This window comes from Dipodomys merriami, unplaced genomic scaffold (genome assembly GCF_024711535.1).
Source record: "Dipodomys merriami isolate MVZ:Mamm:240054 unplaced genomic scaffold, mDipMer1.0.p SCAF_154, whole genome shotgun sequence".
NCBI lineage: Eukaryota > Metazoa > Chordata > Mammalia > Rodentia > Heteromyidae > Dipodomys > Dipodomys merriami.
In genome coordinates, this window is record NW_027202871.1 from 3,111,424 (window position 1) to 3,135,866 (window position 24,443).

The window sequence follows — 24,443 nt, forward strand, 5'->3', positions numbered from 1 at the left end:
CCTGCCCCCTCCTGCCTCCTGGCGGTGCCTCCTGTGACAAAACTCGCCAGGAGCCACAGGCACAGCCATTTATGAGCTGCCGTCCCTCAGTGCCGAAGACTGTAGTGAGGATGGCAGAGGACGGTGAGGAGAGAGCCCATGACCACTCTGCATCTCCACTACAGAGACCCGGAGGAGCTGTGTCCTGTGAGTTCCAATGCTGGCTGTATAGGTTGCTAAGTCTGGGGATTGGTTTCCTCCGTTGTCGCACCATTATTCATCTTTTGCTCAAATTCACGCGCTATGTCTTCTCCACACAAACTGGTTTGCCAAACGTACCCAAGAAATAGCACACAATCTTCTGAACGTGAGCACATCTCCAGGGACGTTCACCTACACTGTCCATCGTGTTTTCAGATATTGCACACAGCTCCTGTTCACAATGGCAGCCAGGTGCTCCAGGCCCTGCCCAACCTCCCTCACCCCTGCCAGGCTCCAGGCACCTGCCCTCCCTCCCTCACCTCTGCCAGGCTCCAGGTGCCCAGCATTAACTCCCCACCTTACATGGAAAATATTGCTCCTGTGCCTTGCAAGACTATTGGTTAGCTATTTTAATAATGCTATTCAGCCATCTATAAAATAATGAGGTACCAGCACCAGGTAAGTGCAAGGTATATTGTAGACTTGTTGATAGACATGAATCCCAATTTCCCATCAAGAAAAATAATTGTAATGTAGTGAGAGTGACAGGAAATGAAGCCCATTATAGGTAGAAAATGGCCTCTAGTATAAAAGAGGCTCATAGCCCTGGGATCTAACATTAAGAACATAAATAAATGAATGGAAGAGAAGCTGTCATTGCCCATACTCCCTGTGCTATTTGGACTAGGGCGGGTAGATTGCCTGTGTCGGTTGGTCTTTCTTTCACACAATTGTTTCCTCTTGTTTGTCCAGGAGTTTTGTATATGTGTTGTCTCTTTCAGGAACCCTTCCCGGACTCTCCCCTCGCCAGGCCCACCTCCTCCCGGGGATGGTGTCATAGCACAGCTTGGGCATCATCCTCCTACCAACCTCAGCCAGGTGGCAAGCACATGGAACGTGATGCGGTATCTTGTCTGTCCAGACCTTCCTTGTCTAACTCTAATTCTGGTGCACTTCCAGCCGTCAAAGGTGGATGCGTGGGAAACTGATGAAGATGCGCGCACGAATGGATGGAGGATACATAAACAGATGCATGAATATACAGGTGACTATTGGAACACCAATGGAAAAGGGGTAAAGGGTGAGTAACACAGAACTGAGAAAATCAGAAATGGTCTCCAGGAACTGCACAAGTGCAGTGTGGGATGCACGATAAGTTGGAAAGACAAGATGAACAGTTCAGACAGGCATTGATATCAGACACAGACAGCTACGCTCACACCTTCTCGTAAATAGTGGGGCATTGTTGGGGGTCAAACAGCAGGGAAGCAATGAGCTGACTGAGTTTCACAGAGCTGAATCTGGTCATTGGAGTATCTCATCCTTTTTCATGAGAGTTGACTTCTATCAGGATTTTTCTTTGCCTTAATGCAAGGAATTAACCTTGTGCTAGGGGCCATGAATATTTCTATTAACACAAGAACTCAACCCTGCTTCTATGTAGGTCACCCTGGGTGTAGGATTCTTTTGTACTTTGGTTTCATGCAGTTAGACTTCATGCTACTCCCTAAGCCAGCAACCACATAAAGTTGATGTAACACCCTGAAATCAATTCTGAGCCACTCCCCAAGTCCCAGGACGAATTACAAGGAAACACGGCAGCCACAACCACCAATCTCCAAAGTGATTTCCAGAGGATATTCTCCTAGAAAGCAATCTATGTGGACCTGAACAAAGATTTCAGTGTTTTTCACTAGAAATATTAAAATGATACCTTCATCTAAGGAGAAAATACATTTTATTTTTAAGGGAAACATCATAAATAAACAAGCAAGTACAATTGATATTTTGTTTTAGAGGACATCTATTTTCTCCAATTTCCTGAATTAGAAAGATAATTGCAAAGAGCAGTCTGATGAGACAGTACTACAGAATAATGTAGAATAAAAGGCAAGAATGGAGCCTTTGGTGTCAAGCATATTAACTTCAGGATTATTATTTTTTAAAGATCATATGTTTAGGCTGGGCACCACTAGCTCATTCCTATAAGACTAGCTACTCAGTAGGCTGAGATCTGAGGGTCACAGTACAAAGCCAGCCTGGGCAGGAAAGTCTGTGAGACTCTTATCTCCACTAAACTACCCAAAAAGCTGGAAGTAAGCACAAAAGTTCAAGGACTGTGCCCTAAATTCAAAACCCAGGATCTGCAAAGAAAAAAAAAGAAAGAAAGAAAAAAAAGATCCTATGTTCAATGACCAGCATCCTAGAACAGAGAGAGGTTTCCCTGAATCAGAAATATTCTCTGTACAAAAGCAAGCCAGGTCACTAGCTGAGAGCCAGCTTCCAGCTTTTCCTTGTAGCCAGCATGCAGGAATAACATGAGGTGGCTTACTGTGATGTTCCCACACACATATAGCAAACCCAACTGTTTCACTCCCTTCCCTTGTACTTCATTCCCACCTCCCTCCATAGCAAACCATGATTGCCAGTTCCACTTCCCTGTGGTGAATTCTGCCCCCTCCAGCACCTTGCCCCTTTATCCTCACCTTTCCCTCTCCCCCACCCGCTGATTCACCACAGACAGTCCTCTTTCACGAGTGTCCTATGAGAATTATTCATTCTCTATCTTCCTCCTCCTCTTCCTCATTCTTGTTTTAGGTCTTGTTATCACAAATGAGTAAGAACATGGAGTGGGTGACTTCACGGCGTGGCCTATCTCCCCCAATGTGGGATCTCCCATCCCCCCATTTCCCCAAAAATAACATCGTTTATCATTTTCTTTCTAGCTAAGTGATATTGTGTAATATGCATGTGTCATCTTTTCTTTACCCATTTACTGGCTATTGAATACGTGGTTAATGTGAAGATGCTGCAATAATCACAGGTATGCAGCTATCTTTTTATACATTGATATTCTTTTTTAGATCTGTAGCCAAGAATAGCATGCCAGGGCCTGGAGCTAGATTTGTTTTGCATTATTTGAGGAAACTCCATATTGATGTCCACAGGGGTTTCACTAGTACTAAAGTATAAAAGGTTCATTTTGTCTTTGAATGCTCAACAATATTTGTGCTTAACTAAAAAGAAAATGACTTCCCATTTTTATTTTGACTTTCCTCTTGTTCTGTACTTTAAGAACTCGCCCTCTCCTTCCCAAAAGAAACCCTTGTGGATTAAAGCCAAAGAGACTAGAAATGAAATGAGTGAATGAATGGCCGAAGAAAGCTCTTCATATTCAAATGTAGGCTGGCCTCGCCTGTTACAGGGCTGTGGAGCAGAGCACTATGGAAGTGCTGAGGACAGAGGGGAACAGAAACTTCTCCAGAGCTCACTGATGTATCACCGGCCTTCAAACAAGCTGCTCGCTTCTGAGCTTTCCCGAACCTTGACAGAAACTTCCTGTTTTAATTACAGCAGCTCAACTATCTGATATGATTATGATTTAAAATTCACTGAACTCATTCTTGACAGACTCATCCTGCTGAGGTGGAGATCACAGCCTGCTTTCTGCTCCCACCAGCCTGCATGCGTCTCCGCCAGAGAAGTTTGCTGAGGCTTGAGAGATAATTGAGCTCCCTTGAAGGCAGGCCTCCTTCTGATCCTGTTAGATTTCTAAAGCCAGATGTTCTCAGGCATTTAGACTTAGCAGCATTTCTATAAACTTTGTTTCCATATGTTTAATTCATATGCACATAAAGACAAACAGGTCATTTTCACAGTTTCATGTGTAGATGACGTAGAACGTTTCTACATGAGACTAAAACTCCAGTTAATTCTGCACATTTAGAGGCCAAGTACGTCTCTCTGAATGTGCCTGTAGCTGGGTAAAATGGCTCATGATTGTAATTCAAGCTACTCTGGAGGATGACATCTCAGGATTGAGATTCAAAGCCAGCTCAAACAGAAAACACTTTCTTTTATCTCCAATTAACCAGGAAAAACCTGGAGGTATGGGAGTGGCTCAAATGGTACAGCACAAGCCTTGAACAAAAATGCTAAGGGAAAAGTGCTCTGGTCTTGAAATCAAGCCCAACTACCAGCAATAAATAAATATAAATAAAAAATAAAACAAATGCTGTATTCTTTTTTTGGGGGGGGGTTCTGGTTGTGGGGCCTGAACTCTGGGCCTGGGTGCTGTCCCTCACCTCTTCACCTCAAGTCTAGCGCTCTACCACTTGAGCCACAGCACCACTTCCGGCTTTTTTCTTTTTGCTTATGTGGTGCTGAGGAATAGAACCCAGGGCCTTGGGCATGCAAGGCAAGCACTCTACCACTGAGCCACCTTCCCAGCCCCACAAACGCTGTATTCTAACACTGGCAGCTCACATCTGCTATTGTGTGGCCACGGTCCTTAGTTTATAATCTACTTAACTACTACAGCAACATTTTTCATCTTATTTCTCCAGGAGGTTTAGGTTATAGAGGAAAAAGTGGCTTTTTAGATCCTTATCAGGTTATGCTCTTTAATGTATCTTTTTAACACATAGTCATAAGTATGGAACCAAAACATAGTATGAGTCAGTTTTTCTATCACTGTAAGTTCTATAATTGTGTTTTCTACTATGCAATACTAAAGAGAAGTTCCAATAAAGTAGTTTTCAGATTCAACAGCAGGAGGTATTCTAATTCATGTGAAATGGAATGGTGCAGAATGAAACTACATTTACCATACTAGGACTATCCCACTAGAACTCCCGTCCTCTGTATTGCCCACAGCATGGGCAGATGCCACACAAGCAACCCAAATGCAAGTCACCCTGGGGCTTGGCAGGACAGGTGTCCCACCCATGCTAGTCATCCAGAACTGTGGACACGGCAGTCTCATTCTGCTCACTGCTCACAGATGCAGACGTCAGCTGGATGCTCTTATCTACAGTGGGCACTCTTCCCCCAACTGTCTCGGCTGTGTTCTTCTTCGGCCTCAGCAAAATGATGAAGCACTTGGGAGCAAATATACAGCCCAACAAACCGTAGCTGGATGCCAGGATGGCAAAGATCTCCACGGCCACTTTGAATTTGCCTTTGGTGCTCAAGTAGGCAGGCACAAAAGAGATCCAGATGATGAAGAAGGCCAGCATGCCAAAAGTGATGCATTTGCCTTCGTAATAATTATCTGGCAGCTGGCGAGCCACAAAGCTGCTGAGAAAGCACAGGAAGGCCAGCAAGACGTCGACCCCAAACACGACGCACAAAAACTCGATAGAACCCTCGTTGCACTCCAGAATGATCTTGATCACCTGAGACTCCATGTTCTTGTACACCCTTGGGGGGCGCATCAGCAAGTAGGCGATGCATATGCCAGTCTCCACCAGCACGGAGAGCAACACGATGAGCTTGCGAAACACGGGGCGCATGGAGAGGAGCCGAGTTTTGGAGGCAGAAATTCTGTAGGCCAGGAAGAGTGAAATGGTCTTTCCCAGAATGGAGGAGAGGCAAAGAGCAAAGCCCAGGGCCAGAGTGACCTGGCGGGCCCTGCAGGACCAGGTGTGTGGCTTGCCGATGAAGATCAGAGAGGACAGCATGATGATGAGGAGCGCCACCTGGATGAGGAAGCTCAGCTCCCGGTCATTGGCCTGCACCAGGGGAGTGTTCCTGTAGAGCACATAGACCACGGTGACCGCCAGCGCCACCAGGGCCCCGAGGATGGACAGGATGACCAGGGTGAAGCCCAGGGCTTCGTCATAGGCCAGGAATTCCACCTCTTTGAGTACACACTTGCTCCTGTCTTCATTAGACCAGTAGTCCTCACCACACTTCGTGCACTCCCTCTTATCTGGTGAAGGAATGAGAGAGTTCACTGCAGGGAAATCCTGTGACTGTAAACAGCTCCGAGCATTCAAAGGCCTGGAGCAAGGATGCATGAAAATTCCCTTCTGTGGAACACACATAGCATCTCAAAACCTGTGATGGTAAATGTCCTTAAATTTTGCAGGGGATATTATAGATTAACAAACATTTCCAGTTTTACAAATATATGGTTTGTTCTTAGTTCAACCTTTCCCTGAATTGCCTGTTTCTGCAACATTTTTTTTGATGGTTTGAGTTTTTTTTTTTTTTCAGTTTGAGGCAATTTCACATTTTTCAAATTCTCTTAACTATGAATTGCTATTGGAGATTATTAGGCAAGAACTAAGAACAATGTTATCCTTAACAGAAGGAAGAAATAAAAATAAAGTTTTGTCCCTGGGCTGCCTGAAGCTGAACCCTCATGTGTGGGAAAATTCTGCCCAGGCACAGCAGCGACTATACAGGCTGTTGTGAATAATTCAGAGAGCTGTTGTCAGAGAACTCCTGTACCTCGGGCTTTGTGGCTATGAACTTTAAAAATGTCACCCTGCTCCTTAGAGTTCCAAAACAGAGCTAATTCAGTAAACTAAAGAACTATAGTTCTTTTCCAAGTAAGAATAAATGGTTAATCTCTTTTGAAAACAATCTAAAGTCTTTTATTAATTTAATTGTCATGTTTCACAGGTCATAATATTTGTGATTTATTTTCTTGCAAATTGGATATGTGTAGGCCTTGTCCCATTTACATCAGCTGTAGAAGTAAAATTCTAAATTATGGTTCCTCCCACATGACCCAAAAGATCCCGCAACATAATGGAGATTGACTGGTTTTTGTGATGCATCCCTCAGACCTTTGTGCAGAGGATTCTGTGGCTGCCTTTCCAACATAGCCTAGTGACAATTTGGTATCAAGGAGGAAATGCCTGTCTGTACCTGGTTTCTCAGACACATATCCATCAGCACATGGGACACAGGCAAAGCAGCAGATCTCTTTCCCGTACTCAATTACCTTCCGCGACCCAGGGGGACACAGATCGGTGCACACCGAATGCGGAACCTGGCAAAGACAAACACAACCTGACCAGGATCCGTGATCCCGACGTCTTCCTGGGAACCTGGAGAGTACTTCTTCTCAGAAAGACAATCTAAAGAAATCTAAATATTTTAATGTTAAAGACAGGTCATATGTGGTGAGTGGAAGGAAGAAAAATGAAAACATTGTTCTACAGTAAAACAGGGGAGGCAGAATCTGGAAAGCAGACAGCACATTGTGCTGGAATCTTTTTCTGTTAAATGAGTTTACAAAGTTTATCAGCAAACACAGACCTCCTTTTATATTTTACATGGTCATATACTTTCAAATTTTGGGTAAATTCAATGTTTATAAGATAATCGATACCATAATCTACTGGGAAACTTTTACTTAAATGGGAGAACAAATACAATTTCCATTAAGAAAAAGTTCACCTGGACATGAATAATGATATGTGCATTGATTCTGGAAGTCAGGACAGTCATCCTGAACTTTGGAGCAAATAAGATAATACAAAGCATGTTAGAACTCTCTGAAATAAGTAATGAGATGCAATGTTACAGAACTAGTAGATGTAACAGAAATATTATATGCATTAGAATTCTTATAAAGTTTTAAATAGGTTGATAATACATAGACAAAACATACATACATACATAGATGAGAGTTAATACTTTCAAAGCAGTTTGAGATGTAGATATTACAGATGGCAATTGATACAACTCATTATTAAACTCTGAAAATAAGCAATAATATAAACATGCAATGAAATGGATTTCCTCATTCTAGATCCAGTCAAGAAAAATTCACCATGGATAATGATATGATGCATTTTTTCCATTTCTAAGTAGTCCTTCTACTCTCGACCTCTAGAATCTGCCTTCCAACCCACCCATCACAGAAACCCTCTGGCACTGTCTTGGGGCCCTCCTCATGCCATGTCCTTCCCTGTCTCTGCTCAGTATTCATCATTCTTAAACAATACTCCTTGAAATGGCACATCCCTTGGGTTCCATTGGCTTTTAAATATCATTTTGTTGTTGTTTCTGCTTCTACTATCAACATAGCAGACAAAACCATCTTATAGCCCATTAAGTCAGATCATGACACTTTTCTGCCAAGAGCCTTCTATGCTTCCCTGTGTGTTCAGTGTGAAAACAGAATGAAATACAAGAAGACACTCGAAGATGGCAAGAACTCCCTGCTCATGAATTGGCAGAAACAATAGGATGAAAATCACTCTATTTCCAAAGGTAATTGAATCAATAGAATGTCCATCAAAATTCTAATGATATTCCTTATAGTGATAGAAAACTCGAACATAAAGTGCATGTGGAAGCATGCCAAAAATTACTCAGCCAAAAAGAAGAGTGTATGTATCACAATTCCAGATGTCAAACTACACTACAGACCTGCAGAGTTGTAGTAACAAGAGCAGCATGCTAGCCACAAAAACAGGCACATCATAGAATAGAATATAAAAAGCCAAATATAATCTCATAATCAGTACCAGAAATGTATGGTGGAGAAAAGAGAGCTTCTTCAATAAAGGGTCTAGTGAGAAATTGATATTCATATGGGGAAGACTGAAACTAGTCCATCTATTGCTGCTCATTATTAAAATCAAGCCAAAGTAGAAGCAGCATTGGAAACTAATACAGTAGAAAAGATGGAAAAATAGAGACATGAATAACAACTTCCTGAAACCCCAGGAACTCAGCAAATAACAGGAAGTCCTGACAAATAAGATCACACTAAGCCTAAAAAAGCTTGCCAGGTAACCATGGCAAGTCCATAGTCCTATCTACTCAGGAATTGAGGATACATCTCATTGTCTGTCTGTCTGTCTGTCTGTCTGTCTGTCTGTCTGTCTGTCTGTCTACGGGCATGTATATGCTGGGATAGCTCGCATACACACACATATACACACACATATATGCCTTATTTACCATCATTAAAGATTCTGCTGAGATGTAAATTAACCCAGACACTATAGAAATCAATATGGAGGTTTCTCCAAAAAATGACTACTCTTGAGGCTATACCATGGAAATGTAAATCAGCATACAGTAGAGATGCAACATACCCATACTTACGGTAACATTATTCAGAATAACCAAGTTGTGGAATGATCTTAAATACCCAACAACAGTGACTTCAGAAATAAAATGTGGCATATATAAAAATGGCATTGTGTTCAGCCCCAAAGAGGAGTGGTTGACTTCATGTGCCTAAAAATCTACGGAACTCAGTATCATCGGACTACAGAGAATAAGCCAGACCTTTACCGTGCAGCGTAGGTCTGTAAAAGTCATGGAAGGGAAACATATGTACAAGGGGGAGGGTGTGGGTGGAAAAGAGCAACAGATGAGAGAATGGAAGTGTGCTGGGGAGGGGATGATTCCAGAACACTGTAGGCACTGTGAAGACTCATGATGAAATCACACAATGATTATAAAAAATAAATGAGGATGGGAGAAATGGAGAGGAAAGACTAATAGTACAAAGTACATCATGCGCATGATCCTGTATGTGGAAATATCATGGGGTAAGCCATCATTTTGTAAGATCAATAATCAAAAGCTTAAGAAAACCATCACAGTATTGTAGCAGTACACTAAAAACAGGACAGAGGAGGTTCCTGAGCAACTGACCTTCGATGACACAGTATTCCAAAATATGGTGGAATTCCTTGGGAGAATGAGTTCCACTTTATAGTTGTCGAATTTATATTCTCCCACCTTCACAAAGACGACTTCTTTGCTGCCTTCTAATTGCCAATTTAGAATATCGTAGTGTCCAGCTATGATATCTCCATTACTATTAAATGTTACGGGGATTTCATCAAAAATCTTGTAGGAGGTCAAACGCAGAGTGTTAACAATCTAAGGAGGCCATGGGATAGGGAAGGGAAAAAGCAACCTTGAAAACTTAGTTGTCTACAGAGTACAGTTTTATGACAAATACAATTCCAAATGAGTGTCTAACCAATTATTTTTTTTCCCTCTTATCAGTCCTAACATAACAGCCCCTAGACAGAAAAACCAAATCAGACTTGAAAAGTACATTGCCAAATTGAGATAGGCTATCAGTGTAAAATGTACACTGATTACAAAGACATAAGAAGTTGATGGGAACTAATTCATTAATAATGTCACATTATTTTATAGGCAATAATATTCAGAAAATTCTTAAATAGTTTACATGTATTAAGAAAATTATTAAATGTAATTTATCTGTTTCATATTTGTTAGATCAGTTATGAGAAAATTCTCGTAGGTTTGTGTGGTCTATGAAATTTATATATATATACATATATACATATATATATTATATATATATATATATATATATATATATGGTGTCTAAGCGCTTAAACTCAAGGTGTGGGGTCTCACCTGAAGCCTTATTATCAAAGGCTAAAGCACTGCCCCTTGAGCCACAGTTCTACTCCTGGATTTTTTTTTTTTTTAGTATTTAATTGGAAATAATAGTCTCATGCGCTTTCCTGCCCAGGCCTCAGCTCCTATCCTCCATAGTAGCTATGTATAAGCCACCAGGGTCTGGTAGAAATTTGCATATCTATATGGGAATAACACTGGGTTGTGCTAAAGTATAACTGATACCAATGCTTCCTAACACCTCCCTACCAAGAGCGAAGGGAACAGTCTGACTTCTTTCCTAGAAATCTCCTGCATCTAGCAGCTAGCAAAAACAAACAATTGCTCTACCTCTCCTTCCTAGGTATCAGCGTTAGGGATATGAAGAATAATGAATATATATCCTACCTTCAAAAAGCTCACAGACTAGGGGACAATAAGCAGGAACTAACAGTAACACTTGACATCGTCTACATGTCTGCTGTGAAAACTGTCGAGAAGGCATGGGTAAAGACTGGATAATTGCCTCAGGAACACTGGAAACTTTCAACTTTCCAGGAAGTAGCCATGAGAAGTGGGTTTAAAAAGAATCAGTAGAAGCTGGGCGCCAGTGGCTCATGCCTGTCATCCTTGCTACACAGGAGGCTGAGATCTGAGGATCAAAGTTCAAAGCCAACCCGGGCAAGAAAGTCCATGAGACTCTTATCTCCAATTAATCACCAGAAAACCAGAAGTGGTGCTGTGGTAGAGCGCTAGCCTTTAGCTGAAGAGCTAAGGGACAGAACCCAGGCCCAGCATTCAAGCCCACGACCAACAGAAAAAAAAAAAAAAAGAATCAGTAGATGTCAATGGGCAAATATTTGTGAGAAGAAAGTTCTAGGCTAAGAAATGATTGTGCCTCTGCACCCTACACAGGGGAGGGAGGAAGAGGCCACGCAGGGCCCAGGGCACAGCAGTGATGGACTGGCTCCACACTGCACAGCCACAGAATCCTCCGTGATCACAGAGCTCTAGGGCCTGCCTCACCAGGCGACCCTGCCCAGGCAGCAACCTGTTTGCCTTGGTGAGAAGGGAGCACACCTGCACAGGGAGAGATCCAGGCTCACATCCCACATGCTGGACCCAGGTCCCCTGTCAGAGGGGCCAGTCCAGCCCCCACCCCTCCCCAAACCAGGAGGGCCACACCGCTTAGCGGAAAGACGGCGGATGTGGAGTCCTGTTGGCTCTGTCAAGTACTGTGGTACCCAACAAGACATACACTAAGTAAACACTCATTTTTTAGTTTATAAAAAGTGAATAAAACATGGCATAAAATGTTGCCTTTCTCTGAAAACCTTAACAATCGTTATTCTGCCAGGGAAAGCCCTGCCTTTGATGTATACTGCAGGTCACTTGGGTGTCTTTTCTCCCATTTTTACTGCCTATTCTTCTCAGGTCACGTAGGATCCACCTGTGAGTATATAACAGAGCGACTCTTCTGTCAGGATCACTTAGGAACACTTTTTCTTTTCATTTCTGTCTACTAAGTACAAGGGCAAAGAGGTAATGTAACACCTTGAATTCTAATACTTTTTAAGCTATCGTGAGATCATGCAATACTTACAGACCAGGGTTCAATGGTTTTTAATTCGGAACATCTACTGTTAGCTGCTGGTGGAATTCCAGCCTTACACTTGCTAAGATACTGCAGGATGTAAGCCAGGGCGTACACAGCCTGTCTGACGTTGTTTGTGATTCTCAGCTGAGACACATCCAGGTAGGTATTTTTAAGATCTTCCAGCCTCTCCTCTCCAGTACACAACCGATCAGATGTGGCCTCCAGTCGGTCCGCTTTCCCGGTCATATTCACTCGGTGGTCCAGATTATAAGGAACACTGCTATTGGGCCAAGTACAGTTAAATGCTGTCTGCCAGAATTCAATGGTCAGGACGTCATTTGGATCCTTGCTGGGATGCACGTCGTAAAGAAAGTCTTTCAACCCTGGGATGTCACTTCTTGGCACTGCAAACCCAATACTTCCACCAAAATAGGGGAAGTATTCAGGCTTTGCCAAGAGGGCCGAGGTGATCCATGCTTCGCTCGCTATCCATGTCCTGTCTGTTATGTTGTGGTACACCATCTCCAGCACGAAGGGACTGAGGTCTAGATCAGAGGCATACAGCACGATGACTTTGGCAGAAGAGCCTTTAATAGCATTCACAGCCTTTTGCATTTTCTCATTGGAATAGACTTTGGGGATGGTTTCAGAGAACGCAATGCAGATGTTGAGCCCCTCTAAGTTTCCTTTAAACTCCTTTACTCCATATTTTCCATAATCATCATCAGATGCGATGGTGCCCACCCACACCCAGCCAAAGTGCTGGACTAGTTTGACCATCGCGTGGGCCTGGATTTTATCACTTGCTATTGTGCGGAAATAAGTTGAAAACTCAATGTCATCACTCAGAAGTGCGGTGGTAGAGGCATAGCCCATCTACAATTGAAAATAACCATGCAGTTATTGGATAGCAAAGGCACGCCTTCAAGAACGCAATTTCCAAAGTAGTTATTAAGAGGGAGGAAGTTAAGAGTTTTTTCATGTCTCGCTCATTGTTCCTTACCAGAGGAACTTCTACTCCTTTTTCTATTTAGGAAGAGCCTACATTGTAGGAAAAGTTTTGCTAGCCCAGTCCATTCTTGTTCAAACTTAAGGGCTCAGACGTTGTCATTATTAAGACTAGAACACTTAGTGCTCTCTTTTTCTGACTTGTGTTCACCTGCCTTTTCTTGCATTCTTCTTGAGAAAACCCGGCTTTTCTTAGTGAAGCATTATGGCCTATGCTCACACCCAACGTGTCTTCCTGTGAATGATGGGAGAATCTGACTCACAATCCATTTGGGAGGCCCAATGTTTGTATCTCTATTTACTTTTTTCCCTCTCTCCCTCCTTTCCTGCCTCTTCCCTTTAGTTTCTCTAAAGTCCCCTTCCATTCCTTTCTTCCTGCTCTCTCTGCTTTGTTTCCCTCTAGTGGGACTTCTTGGTGTGTATGTCCTCAGATTTAGCTTAGGAAAGGTGATAGGAACTTCCATCTCAGCCTCAAATCCAAGCCATATTGTACAAGCAAGACCCAAGACACCTTCTTGTAATACTCACATCTATGTAAATAGGAGATATTGTATATCCTCATGTGGCCAGGGGTCCTTGCATGTATTCCCCATGCTTTGAAACATGAGTGGAGATCAAATCTCTGTGGGAACTTTCCCTCCCCTTCACTGACACCACCATGAAGAACATCCCTCCCTCATCCTTCCACCTTTCTAACAAGCCACCTCCTTCTGAATTATAATTCCAGAGAGTCCTGCTGCTTCCTTCATGAATTTCAGAGTTGTCCTACATTCTTTTTCTCTGCTTCTTCTCTTATCCTTGTTCCATAGAGTGATGCTTACATTCTTCATTAAAACTACACAAAAGGAGCCAGGCACCGGTGGCTTACTCCAATAATCCTAGTTACTCAGGAGGCTGAGATCTGAGGATTGAGGTTCAAAGTCAGCCCAGGCAAGAAAGTCCATGAGACTCTTATCTCTAATTAATCACCTGAAAACTAGAAGTGGCGCTGTGGCTCAAGTGGTAGAGTGTTCACCTTGAGCTGAAGAGCTGAGGGACAGTGCCCAGACCCAGAGTTCAAGTCACATGAGCAACCAAAAAAAAATACCACAAAAAAAGCAAAATGCATAGGGGCTGGGAAGATGGCTCAGTGGTAGAGCGTTTGCCTTGCATGCATGAGGCCCTGGGTTCGATTCCTCAGCACCACATAAGCAAAAAGAAAAAAGCCAGAAGTGGCGCTGTGGCTCAAGCGGTAGAGTGCTAGCCTTGAGCTGAAGAGCTGTAGGACAGCGCCCAGGCCCAGAGTTCAGTCCCCATGACCAGACCCTTCAAAAAAAAAAAAAAAAAAAAAAAGCAAAATGCATAGATTGCTATGTAGTGAATGGCTTGTTTAAGAATCAAGCATACCACTTTTCCAAATACCAAATAATTTTCCAAGAAAATACCTTAGGTACTAAGCTGTTTATAACTTCTGGGAATTAGCTTTCCTACAAAGAGTAGGATCATGATCTATATTTTCATATTGTTCTATTTAGTAAGTGATATAAGTGATATGAAAGTTTATTTACATCTCTGAGATTACTGCAAAGATTTAAAGGAGAAAAACTAACTAGAAGTTTCTAGATTATATATGAATCACTGTCGGTCTTTGGTGGAAGATGGATTTTACAACATCAAGATTTGGGCTTGTTGCTTAATGAGTCTAGTGACTAAGCCAAGATTTGCACTAGCTCTGTATGTATTTCCTGTCTATGTCAAATTTGCATAATAGAGGAGCTCATTGTTAAGGCACTTGCCTACCGTGTTTAAGTTCTCAGGTTCAGTACCAAGAATCAAAGAGACATATACAAAACACAAATACTAGGTATACAATACTCCTATTTCATCAGTACCATAAATAAAGTCATACATTATTCACATTAATAACATTAGTAAGTTCTGACTGCTTTTATTTTAATGATCCGAAAAACCCATCAGAAGTAAATGTGCAGAAGAAGATTCCTGGATGGTGACAGAAAGGGTCAGAGTTACCTCTGAGCAAACAGAAGTACAGAGAGTTGGCAGGGAAATCCAGCTCAGGAGAAAAGAACCAGAAGACACACAGCAAGGGTATGATACCAACCCAAGGTATTGAAGCTTCAGACTTCTAAAGACGAAAGAAAAAAACCAAACAAACTTAAACATCTTCTGAATCTCAATGAAAAATACCAGACAGCCACTCTTTTTTCCTCTTCTTTTGTTGTTATTGACTTTTCTGCTCCTGGGTTCTGTGGACCCACCACACCTGGAGAGAAATCTATCTACAACCTCAAATTTGAGAGCCCAAAGGCCTGGAAAAAGACAGATGCACTGATACAAATGGCACTCACCATTTGGTGCAGGCCCCAGTGTCCACCATCCAAGGACCTCCATGTTTTTTCCCACAGAAAACTCAGAGTGGGGTGACAGAAGACTCTAGAAGGAGGCAAGGCTGACCACACCAGCATGAAATGCAGTGAAACTCCACACTACCACACTCCACACCCCATACCCCACACCCTCACTCCTGGGCCTACACCCAACAGCCTCACAAGTTCTGAACCCAGATATGCAAGTCACAGTGAATAATAACAAAATCCATGAATAAACAAGGCAACTCACCACCCTCAAAAATCAACAACAATATAGGAGAATTTAAGAGAGTAAAAAATAAGAAAGGCTAAGAATCACCAGGTGCTGGTGGCTCACACCTGTCATCCTAGCTACTCAAGAAGCAGAGATCTGAGAACTGTGGTTTGAAGCCAGCATGAGCAGAAAAGTCTGTGAGATTCTTTTCTCCAATAAACTACTAAAAAAAAAAAAAAAGCCAGAAGTGGTTTAGTGGCTCAAGTGGTAGAGTGCTTGCCTTGAGCAAAAGAAGCTCAGGGACAGTGCTAGCTTAGTTTAATCCCCAGTACCAGCAAGAAGAAAAAGGAAGGAAGGAAGGAAGGAAGGAAGGAAGGAAGGAAGGAAGGAAGGAAGGAAGGAAAGAAAGAAAGAAGGAAAGAAGGAAAGAAAGAAATGCTAAGTCATTAAAGTAACAGTTACTTTAAAATAATAGTAACCAGTAACTTTCAGTTTCCTGAAAGTCTGTACTAAAAATGTCTTCTGATGGGTAAAACCCATCACAGAAATACAAGAAATATAAGATATCAAAGGAATGTAACACTCCCAGATAACAAAACATATTCAACAATGAAATAATAAAATGACCTCTGACTCAAAAATGGCTGATGAAATAAAAGCAGATTCTTGAAAATCTAGAATACCAAGAGAAGTTAGACACATAAGAAAATGTGGAACATGTGAAATGATATCAGTAAAGATCTGGAAAGCATGAAGAGCTCTAGTTCTCTATTACAAAACGCAGTTGAAAGCATAGGCAATACAATAAAAGAAGTTGAAAATATGGTATCAAGGGTTGGTGATAAAGGAGATGAATTTGAACCAATGTCAAAAAAATTGAAAAACTACTCAGAACATGCTAACGGGTCATTCAAGAAGGACTGGCCTTTGCCAAAAGATCAAAACTATATGTAATTTGAATAACCACTGAAGAGGAATTAGAAACTAAATGCTTAAAAAATAATAACAGAGGGGCTGGGAAGGTGGCTCAGTGGTAGAGCGCTTGCCTTGCATGCTCGAGGCCCTGGTTTCGATTCCTCAGCCCCACATAAACAAAAAGAAAAAAGCCGGAAGTGGCGCTGTGGCTCAAGTGGTAGAGCGCTCGCCTTGAGCTGAGCAGCTGAGGGACAGCGCCCAGGCCCAGAGTTCAGGCCCCACGACTGGACCCAAAAAAATAATAATAATAACAGAAAACTATGCTAATTTCAAGAAAGAGAATCTCAGCCATGTGAGAGAGGCATGGCAGAACTCCACTCAGACATGACTCGACAAGAAACACTTCCAGACACATAGTAAAACCTCTGGATTTAGAAAATAAGAAATTAATGTTAAAGGCAGCAAAATCAAAGAGGAAACTTTATTACAACAGAAAGAAGAATAAACACAGATTTCTCAACACAAACTCTAAATGCAAGGAAAGCCTAGAGAGATAGAATTCAATATCTGAATGACAACAACTATCATCTAAACCAGTACACAGTGAAGTCGTCATTCTCAAAAGATGAAGAAAGTTAAGATAAACGAAAACTACAGGAATTCATGAACACTAAACTAGCACTACAAACGATCTTACAGGAACACATGTTATCAGCGAAGACAATCAATATCAAACAAATAAGCAGCAATACACACACACACACACACACACACACACACACATATATCACTAGAGGATTAGAATAGTAAAATAGGAGGAATAAAGAAGCAAGCAACACAAACACAGCTGACATGGCTTATCTCACACCAAGAACCTTAAATATCAATGGGCTCAATTTTCTAATAAAAAGATGTAATGAAGCAGTCAGGACCAAAGAAACAAGATCCAACCATTTGTTGTCTCCATGAAACACATCTCACTTTCAAAGATAAACACAATTTCCAAGTGAAGGGATGGAAAAAGATCTTTCCTGTAATTGTATCTTGCAAGAAAGCAGGAGTAGCTATATTGGTATCTGATAAAATAGACTTTTCATTAAAATCAGTGCAAAGAGACAAGGAAAGTCATTACGTATTAATAAAGGAATGATGAGAAAGGTGGATCACAGTGGTTAATATTTATGCACCAAACAATGGAGCACCTACATGCATTCCAGAAGCACTCCTGGCCTTATAGAACATGGGAAGACCCCAACACAATAATAGAATAGACTTTAAAACTCCATTCTTACCCAAGGGCAGGTGAACCAAACAAAAGATAAGCAAGGAAGGCTCTGAATTAAATGACACCACCACCCAAAAGGGCTTAATAGCTATTTACAGGGAATTTTATCCAACAACACCCAATTCATAGTATTCCCAGAAGCTGATCTGATCACAGGACACACAATGAGCCTAAGCAAATGCAAAGGGATCCAGGTAACCTGTTGCATCCTATCTGACCCCAGTGGGTTTAAAGTAGTTCTTCACAACAAAGCATGGTGCAGAAAACAGCCAACGATATAGGAGAGTCTCCACATGGGAGGCTGAACAACACATATGTCACTGAAGACATTAGAAAGTTCTTGCAATTCAATGAAAATGAAAACATATCACATTAGAACCTCTGGGATACGGTAAAATCAGTGCTGAGGGGAAAGCTCATCACTGGAAATTGCACACATAAAAGCAAACAGAAACAACTCAAGGAAAAAAAACCTCATGATGCAACTAAAGCTTCTGGAAAAACATGGATGACCCAAACCCAAAACTACTATATGGGGAGAAGTAGCAAAGATTACAACAGAAATTATGAAATAGAAAAAAAACTGTACATTAAATCAATAAAATCAAAACCTGGTTCTTTGAAAAAAATCAATAAAATTGACAGAGCAGCAGTAGCTAGACTGATGACAAAAGAAGAGATTCAAATCAACAAAATGCAAGACGCCAAAGGAAACATTCCAACAAACATCAAGAGACCCAAATCAACATGAAGACTACGTTCAAAACCTATACTCAAATAAGATGGAAAAACAAGTAGAAATAAATAAATTTCTTAGAGACATACAATCTGCCTAAGCTTAACCAAGAACATATAAACCAATCAAAAAGGCCCACATCATGCAATGAGATTAAGGAAACAATCTTCCAACAAGGAGAAACCCAGATCCCAATGGATTCATGCTGAATAATGTACGTAGCACCAATAATATTCAAACTTTTCTGTGAATTAAAAAGAGGAGGACAAATTCCAAACTCATTCCATAAAGCCAGCATCTCATTCATCCCAAAACCAGGTAGGGTTTCAGGGAAAAAAGAGAACTATAGAGCAATCTCTCCAATGAACACAGATGCAAAGCCCAGCAATAAAATAATAGCCACCAGAATTCAGCAAGTAATTAAAAAATCCTACATTATGATTATTTGAGCTCAAATCCCCAGAGATTTGAGGTTGGTTTAACATGCATAATCAGTAAACTTAATAAACCATATCCACAAAGCCAAATACATGGACCACGTGATCATCTCAATAGATGTAGAAAATCTTTTGACAAAAACCAATATCCAGTCATGTTAAAAGCTCTGGAAAAACTTAAAATAGAAGGAACATACCTCAAAATAATAAAGGCTATGTATGACAGACATAAAGGAGATACAGGGAAAGGCAGCAAACTATCTCTATTTGCAGATAACACAAAATATACTTTTTACTATACAGATCTTTGCTTCCTTGTTTAGGTTTTTTCCCAGGAATTCTATTTTTTTTAGGCTACGGCAAATGGAGTTGTTTCCCTGATTTCCCTCTTAGTTTATACAGTGTTGGTGTCCAGCAAGGCTACTGATTTCCATGGGTTGATTTTGTGTCTTGTTCCTTTGCCAAAGTTATTGATCTGCTCTAGGACTTAAGGATTGGAGTCATTTGGGAGAATATATATATAGTTACCTACAAATAGAGATAGCTTGCCTTCTTTCTCTGTTTGAATCTCCTTTATGTATTTTTCTTACCTTATAGCTGAGGCTAGGAACTCCAGAACTGCATTGAAGAAAGAAACCAAAGGTAACATCAAAAAATAAAAAGGGCAGGGAGCTGGTGGCTCACACTACTCAGAAGACTGAGATCTTAGGATCATGGTTCAAAGCAGCCTGGGCAGGAAAGTCTGAGACTCTGATCTCCAATAAACCACTAGAAAACCAGAAGTGCTGCTGTGGCTCAAGCAGAAGAGCGCTTGCCTTGAGCTGAAGAGCACAGAGACAGCTCCCAGGCCCAGAGTTTAAGCCCCACGACTGACAAAAAGAAAAAAAAGAAAAAGAAAAGAAAAGAAAAAAATAGAAAGACCTTCCATAAGAGAGAATGGCCATCTTGCCTTATTCCTGATTTTAGAGGAAATGGTTTTAGTTTTTCACTGTTGATTATTATGTTGGTTGTTGGTCTGTCATATATAGCCTTTATTATTTTGAGGTACGTTCCTTCAAATTTAAGCTTCTCCAGAGCTTTTTTTTTTTTTTTTTGGTCGGTCATGTGACTTGAACTCTGGGCTTGAGTGCTGTCCCTGTGCTCTTCAGCTCAAGGCGAGTGCTCTACCGCTTGAGCCACAGTGCCACTTCTGGTTTTCTAGTGGTTTACTGGGGATAAGAGTCTCATGGAGTGGAGGGAGGATGGGATGGGAAGGGGAAACAAAGGAGAAGGCTACAATGCTTGATAAGAAATGTACTCATTATCTTGCCCATGTAATTGTAATCCCTCTGTACAGTATTTTCACAATAAAAATTTAATTAATTAATTTAAAAAAAGAGCCAGCCTGGGCTGGCTTTGAACCACGATCCTCAGATCTCAGCCTCCTGAGTAGCTAGGATTACAGGCATTAGCCACCAGCACCCGGCCCTCCAGAGCTTTGAACATGAATGGTTAGGTAAAGCATATTCATGGATAGGTAAAATTAATATTGTGAAAATGGCCATACTGAAAAAGTGCTGTATAAAGTTCTTTACCAAGATAGAAAAAAAATCCAAAAATTCATATGCAACAACAAAAATCCTTAAAGAGACCAAAGAAATTCTGGGCAAAAACAAGCAATGTGGGTAGTATCACAATCTCAGACCTTGAGCTCTATTACAGAGCTATAATAACAAAAACAGCCTGGTATTGGCATAAAAAAAATAGACCCAAAGATGAATGGAACAGAGTGGAAGACCCAGAACTAAAGCCATACACTTACAATTATCTGATGTTTGATATGGGAGGCAATGATACTCAGTGGGAAAAAAAAGATCGTCTCTTCAGTAATTGATTTTGGGAAAATTGGGCATCCATAGGAAGAAAATTAGAAGTGGTTTTCTGTCACCATGCACTAATATCAACTCCAAATGGATTAAAGACCTCAATGTCAGACCACAAAATTTGAAATTACTACAAGGGAAAGTAGGAGAAAACTAGAATTCATAGGTCCAGGGAGAAAAGAGTCCCAGGGACATAGCAGATAGGAAGGAGACTTTCAAGCAGCACTACATCAAAATGAAAAGTTTCTGCACAGCTAAGGACATAGTTACCAAACTAGAAAGACAAACCACAGTCTGGGAGAAAAACTTCACCATCATTATATCAGATGAAGGCCTAATACCCAAATATATAAGGATCTCAAGAAACTAACCGCTCCCATAGCTCATAAATCACTAAATGGGCAAAAAAAGCTAAGGAGAAACTTATCAGAAACTGAGGTAAAAGTGTCAATGAAACACATGAGGAAATGCTCATCATCCCTGGCCATAAAGGAAATACAAATCAAAACTACCTTGAGGTACCATCTCTCTACGTTTAGAATGATGGAAATAATGAATTTGAACTCCAACAAATGTTGTCAGGAATATGGGGGGAAAGGAATCCTGTTGCACTGTTGGAGGGAATGTAAACTAATACAACTACTCTGGACAACAGTCTGGAGGTTCCTCAAAAAACTAAACACAGACCTACCCTACAACCCAGCCATACCACTCCTGGGCATCTACCCAGAACATCATGAGCCAGGATACCATAAAGACACTTGTACATCCATATTCATTGCTGTACTATTCACAGTAGCCGAGTGTGAAAACGCCTAGATGCCCTAGAATAATAGATGAGTGGATCAAAAAAATGTGGTACCTATACACAGCCATTAGAAAGAATACTATATAGTTTGCAGGGGAATGGATGAATCTAGTACAGATGATGTTAAGTGAAGTAAGCCAAACTCAGAGAGACAAATGGCTCATGTTTTTCCTCATATATGGAAGTTAGATCTAAATTGCACTGAGATAAGATAAATTATACCAGATTATAGACACTGACACACCATGAGACCAAAAGAGGATTCTTAGGGGAGAAACACAAAGGCACAAAGCCTTTAGCTCCTCTTTATAATCATATAAAAGTTCACATATATATTTATATATTTATATCAAAACAAACTCTAACTCCAAGATATGGAACAAAGAGATCTCTTTTTGATTTATTGTTTTTGTTTTCTTTCTGTCTACCTATGGGTCATTCTGTCTGTCTATGGGAGGGGGCACAGAACAAGAGGGGAAAAGGATGAAAAAGTGCAATAGTGGTGCTTCCTGGACATTGTATTGAATATGAACTACACAACTCAGGGGTAGAGATGAGGGGGGACTGAGAGGGAGGGAGGGAGGCGGCACATGACAGGAAATGTACTTATTATCTGACTTATGTAACTCAGTATATCACCGTTATAGTAATACTAAAGTAAATTCTAAAAATAATGATGTGTAGAGGGAAATCAGGAAAATAATTCCATTTGCAAGACATTTGTAAAGACATTTGCATATCCACATTTATTGCTGCACTATTCATAGTGGTCAAGTTATGGAAATATAGAAACAGCCCAAATATTTGATAATGGATGAATGGATCAAGCAAATGTGGTGTTTGTACACAATGGAATTTTACACAGCCATAAGCAAGAATAATATTATGTCATATGCAGGAAAGTAGATGGACCTTAAAAAAAAATCATATCAAGTGAGTAAGCCAGGCTCAGAGATAAACAGTTCATGTTTTCCCTAATATGTGGAAAGTAGATAAAAAATACAAATGTGCATGATAACATATTTTACACACAAAGAAATTGACTAATGGAGGAGACACATACAGGAGGAATCCAAAGGGGTAGCACCTCTGAACACCCATGCCCTGTTCAACAAAAGGAATACCTGAAAGTAGAAACATGATTTGAGGGGAGGACGGGGAGAGCAAAATGAAGGGAGGGAAGGAGGAATGGAGGAAGGAAGGAAGGAAGGGTTAGCAAATGCAGTCATTATATTCAATGTTCATTATGTAGAAACTGAGCTGGGTAACGGGAGGGTAGGGATGTGAGGGGAACTGAGGAGAAGGATGGAAGTTGTGACACTGACCAAGAAGCACTGTACTCACAACCTGACTTATGGAATTGTAAACTCATTGTAAATTACATAATAATAATAGTAATACTAAAGAAAGGTGCAGCTTTTCACATTTTCTTAGGAACCCATTCTTCCTGTCACCTCTATTTATACTAAAATGTGTTCCTCCCTCAGAATTTTAAATAATTTCTAATGTAAACATCCCAGGAAAGTGCCCATTTTTACTAATTCCAAGTCTCATTTGACATCAGTGGTATGGGAACAGTTAAGCTCATGAATATTCATTCACAATTAATACATGCACACATCAACATGGAAATCTTCTGAATTCTATCCATGAGCACACAAGCATTTATCCATGACAGGGAAATCACTGGACCACCACCTCCATCAAATAAAGCAGGACCGAAGGACAGACGAGTCTCCGTCACATCACGATAGGTGGAAATTCACACTTGCCGTATTCTGCCAATAAGTGGGCCACAAGTAGCTCCCTCAATACCTTGTGGTTTACCATCTCTTCCCTACATACTGGTTGTTTCCCTTAAGATAACACCTGCACGGGACTCGGAGGTACCTGAGGTAATCTGTACAAGCTCAGGAGTCTTGAAGTGGCAATTGATAAGGCTGAGCCTCCTGATCCAATAACTCCTAGCAGATAGGCCCCGGTGCTGTTTCTTATGTTGGGTTTGTTTTCTTCCTGCCCCATGAGCATGACCACAGTTGACTCCATAGCTTTGGACACGGTGCGACATGTATCAAAGATCTGATAGCCCAGAGTGTGCTGGGGCAAAATGTCCTTCCTCTCATTGATCTCCTGGATGGTGTGGATCATGGTCTTCATCCAGCGGAAACCTCGAAAGTTGAACCTGGAAAGGAAATCACTCTCATAAGGCAAAAGACAAAAGTCACTCTTATAAGGAGTTTGAAGCTCGGATGAGTGACAACAGCATACTGCCAAAACGTCAACGGGTTCCACAATTGTCTGAGCTTGCTATTTTTTCACAATGATGTAATGAAGTGCACAAATTCAACATGAATCATAATGACCATTGACAGATTAGGATGAACCTTTTGGGGTGTATTTTTAAATTTTATTTATTGAAAAGATGCTGTACAGAGGGGTTACAGTTACCTGAGTAAGGGAATGAGTATATAACTTGTCTAATGTTGTTCCCCTTCCCACTGTCCCTTCCCTCCCCAACTTCCCTAACTTCTCCCCAACCCCACTCCTCCACCCTAAGTTTTAAAGTTGAGTTCCAATTTACAGTCTTGTGGATCTCATTGTTACAATGGGTCATCCTGTATCCTTGTTTCAGCATTTTGTTATGCCCCTTCCCTTCCCCAAATTAGACAAAGGTATACACAAGATGCAGGGAACCAAAATCAAGTACAGTGACAACCGGGGATATACCACAGGGGGAAGAACATACAAAGGAAACAAAAAAATTGTATAGTACATTTAAAAGAATGCTTCCATCAGAAAGAATGACACTGCCCCATTTGTTAGGAAATGAAAACAGTTGGAAAAAATCATATTAAGTGAAGTAAGCCAGACCCAAAGAAATATAGGTCCCAT

The 24,443-nt window shown here is 41.1% G+C and overlaps 1 protein-coding gene across 2 annotated transcripts; it reads right to left on the reverse strand.

The window, feature by feature from the left end:
* Positions 1-4,910: 4,910 nt before the first annotated feature.
* On the reverse strand, positions 4,911-23,738 carry LOC138827330 (vomeronasal type-2 receptor 1-like). Of its 2 annotated transcripts, XM_070022827.1 has the most exons (6): positions 23,442-23,726; positions 11,920-12,793; positions 11,575-11,579; positions 9,595-9,825; positions 6,841-6,964; positions 4,911-5,893 (listed from the first exon to the last, which is right to left on the reverse strand). In XM_070022827.1, exons 1-6 carry the CDS (start codon positions 23,706-23,708, stop codon positions 4,911-4,913), a joined length of 2,484 nt encoding a protein of 827 aa, XP_069878928.1. In that variant the 5' UTR covers positions 23,709-23,726. The 2 variants fall into 2 exon arrangements, with proteins under 2 accessions (XP_069878928.1, XP_069878926.1); XM_070022825.1 differs by lacking the exon at positions 11,575-11,579 and having other exon boundaries at positions 11,924-12,793; positions 23,442-23,738.
* Positions 23,739-24,443: the final 705 nt, after the last annotated feature.

Coding starts and splice junctions, on each gene's coding strand:
- LOC138827330 (XM_070022827.1), bottom strand. CDS start 23,708: ATGAAGACCATGATCCACACCATCCAGGAGATCAATGAGAGGAAGGAC. Junction 12,794..23,441: donor GCTTGTACAGATTACCTCAG/GTACCTCCGAGT, acceptor TTTCAATTGTAG/ATGGGCTATGCCTCTACCAC. Junction 5,894..6,840: donor ATATGTGTCTGAGAAACCAG/GTACAGACAGGC, acceptor TTCCTTCACCAG/ATAAGAGGGAGTGCACGAAG.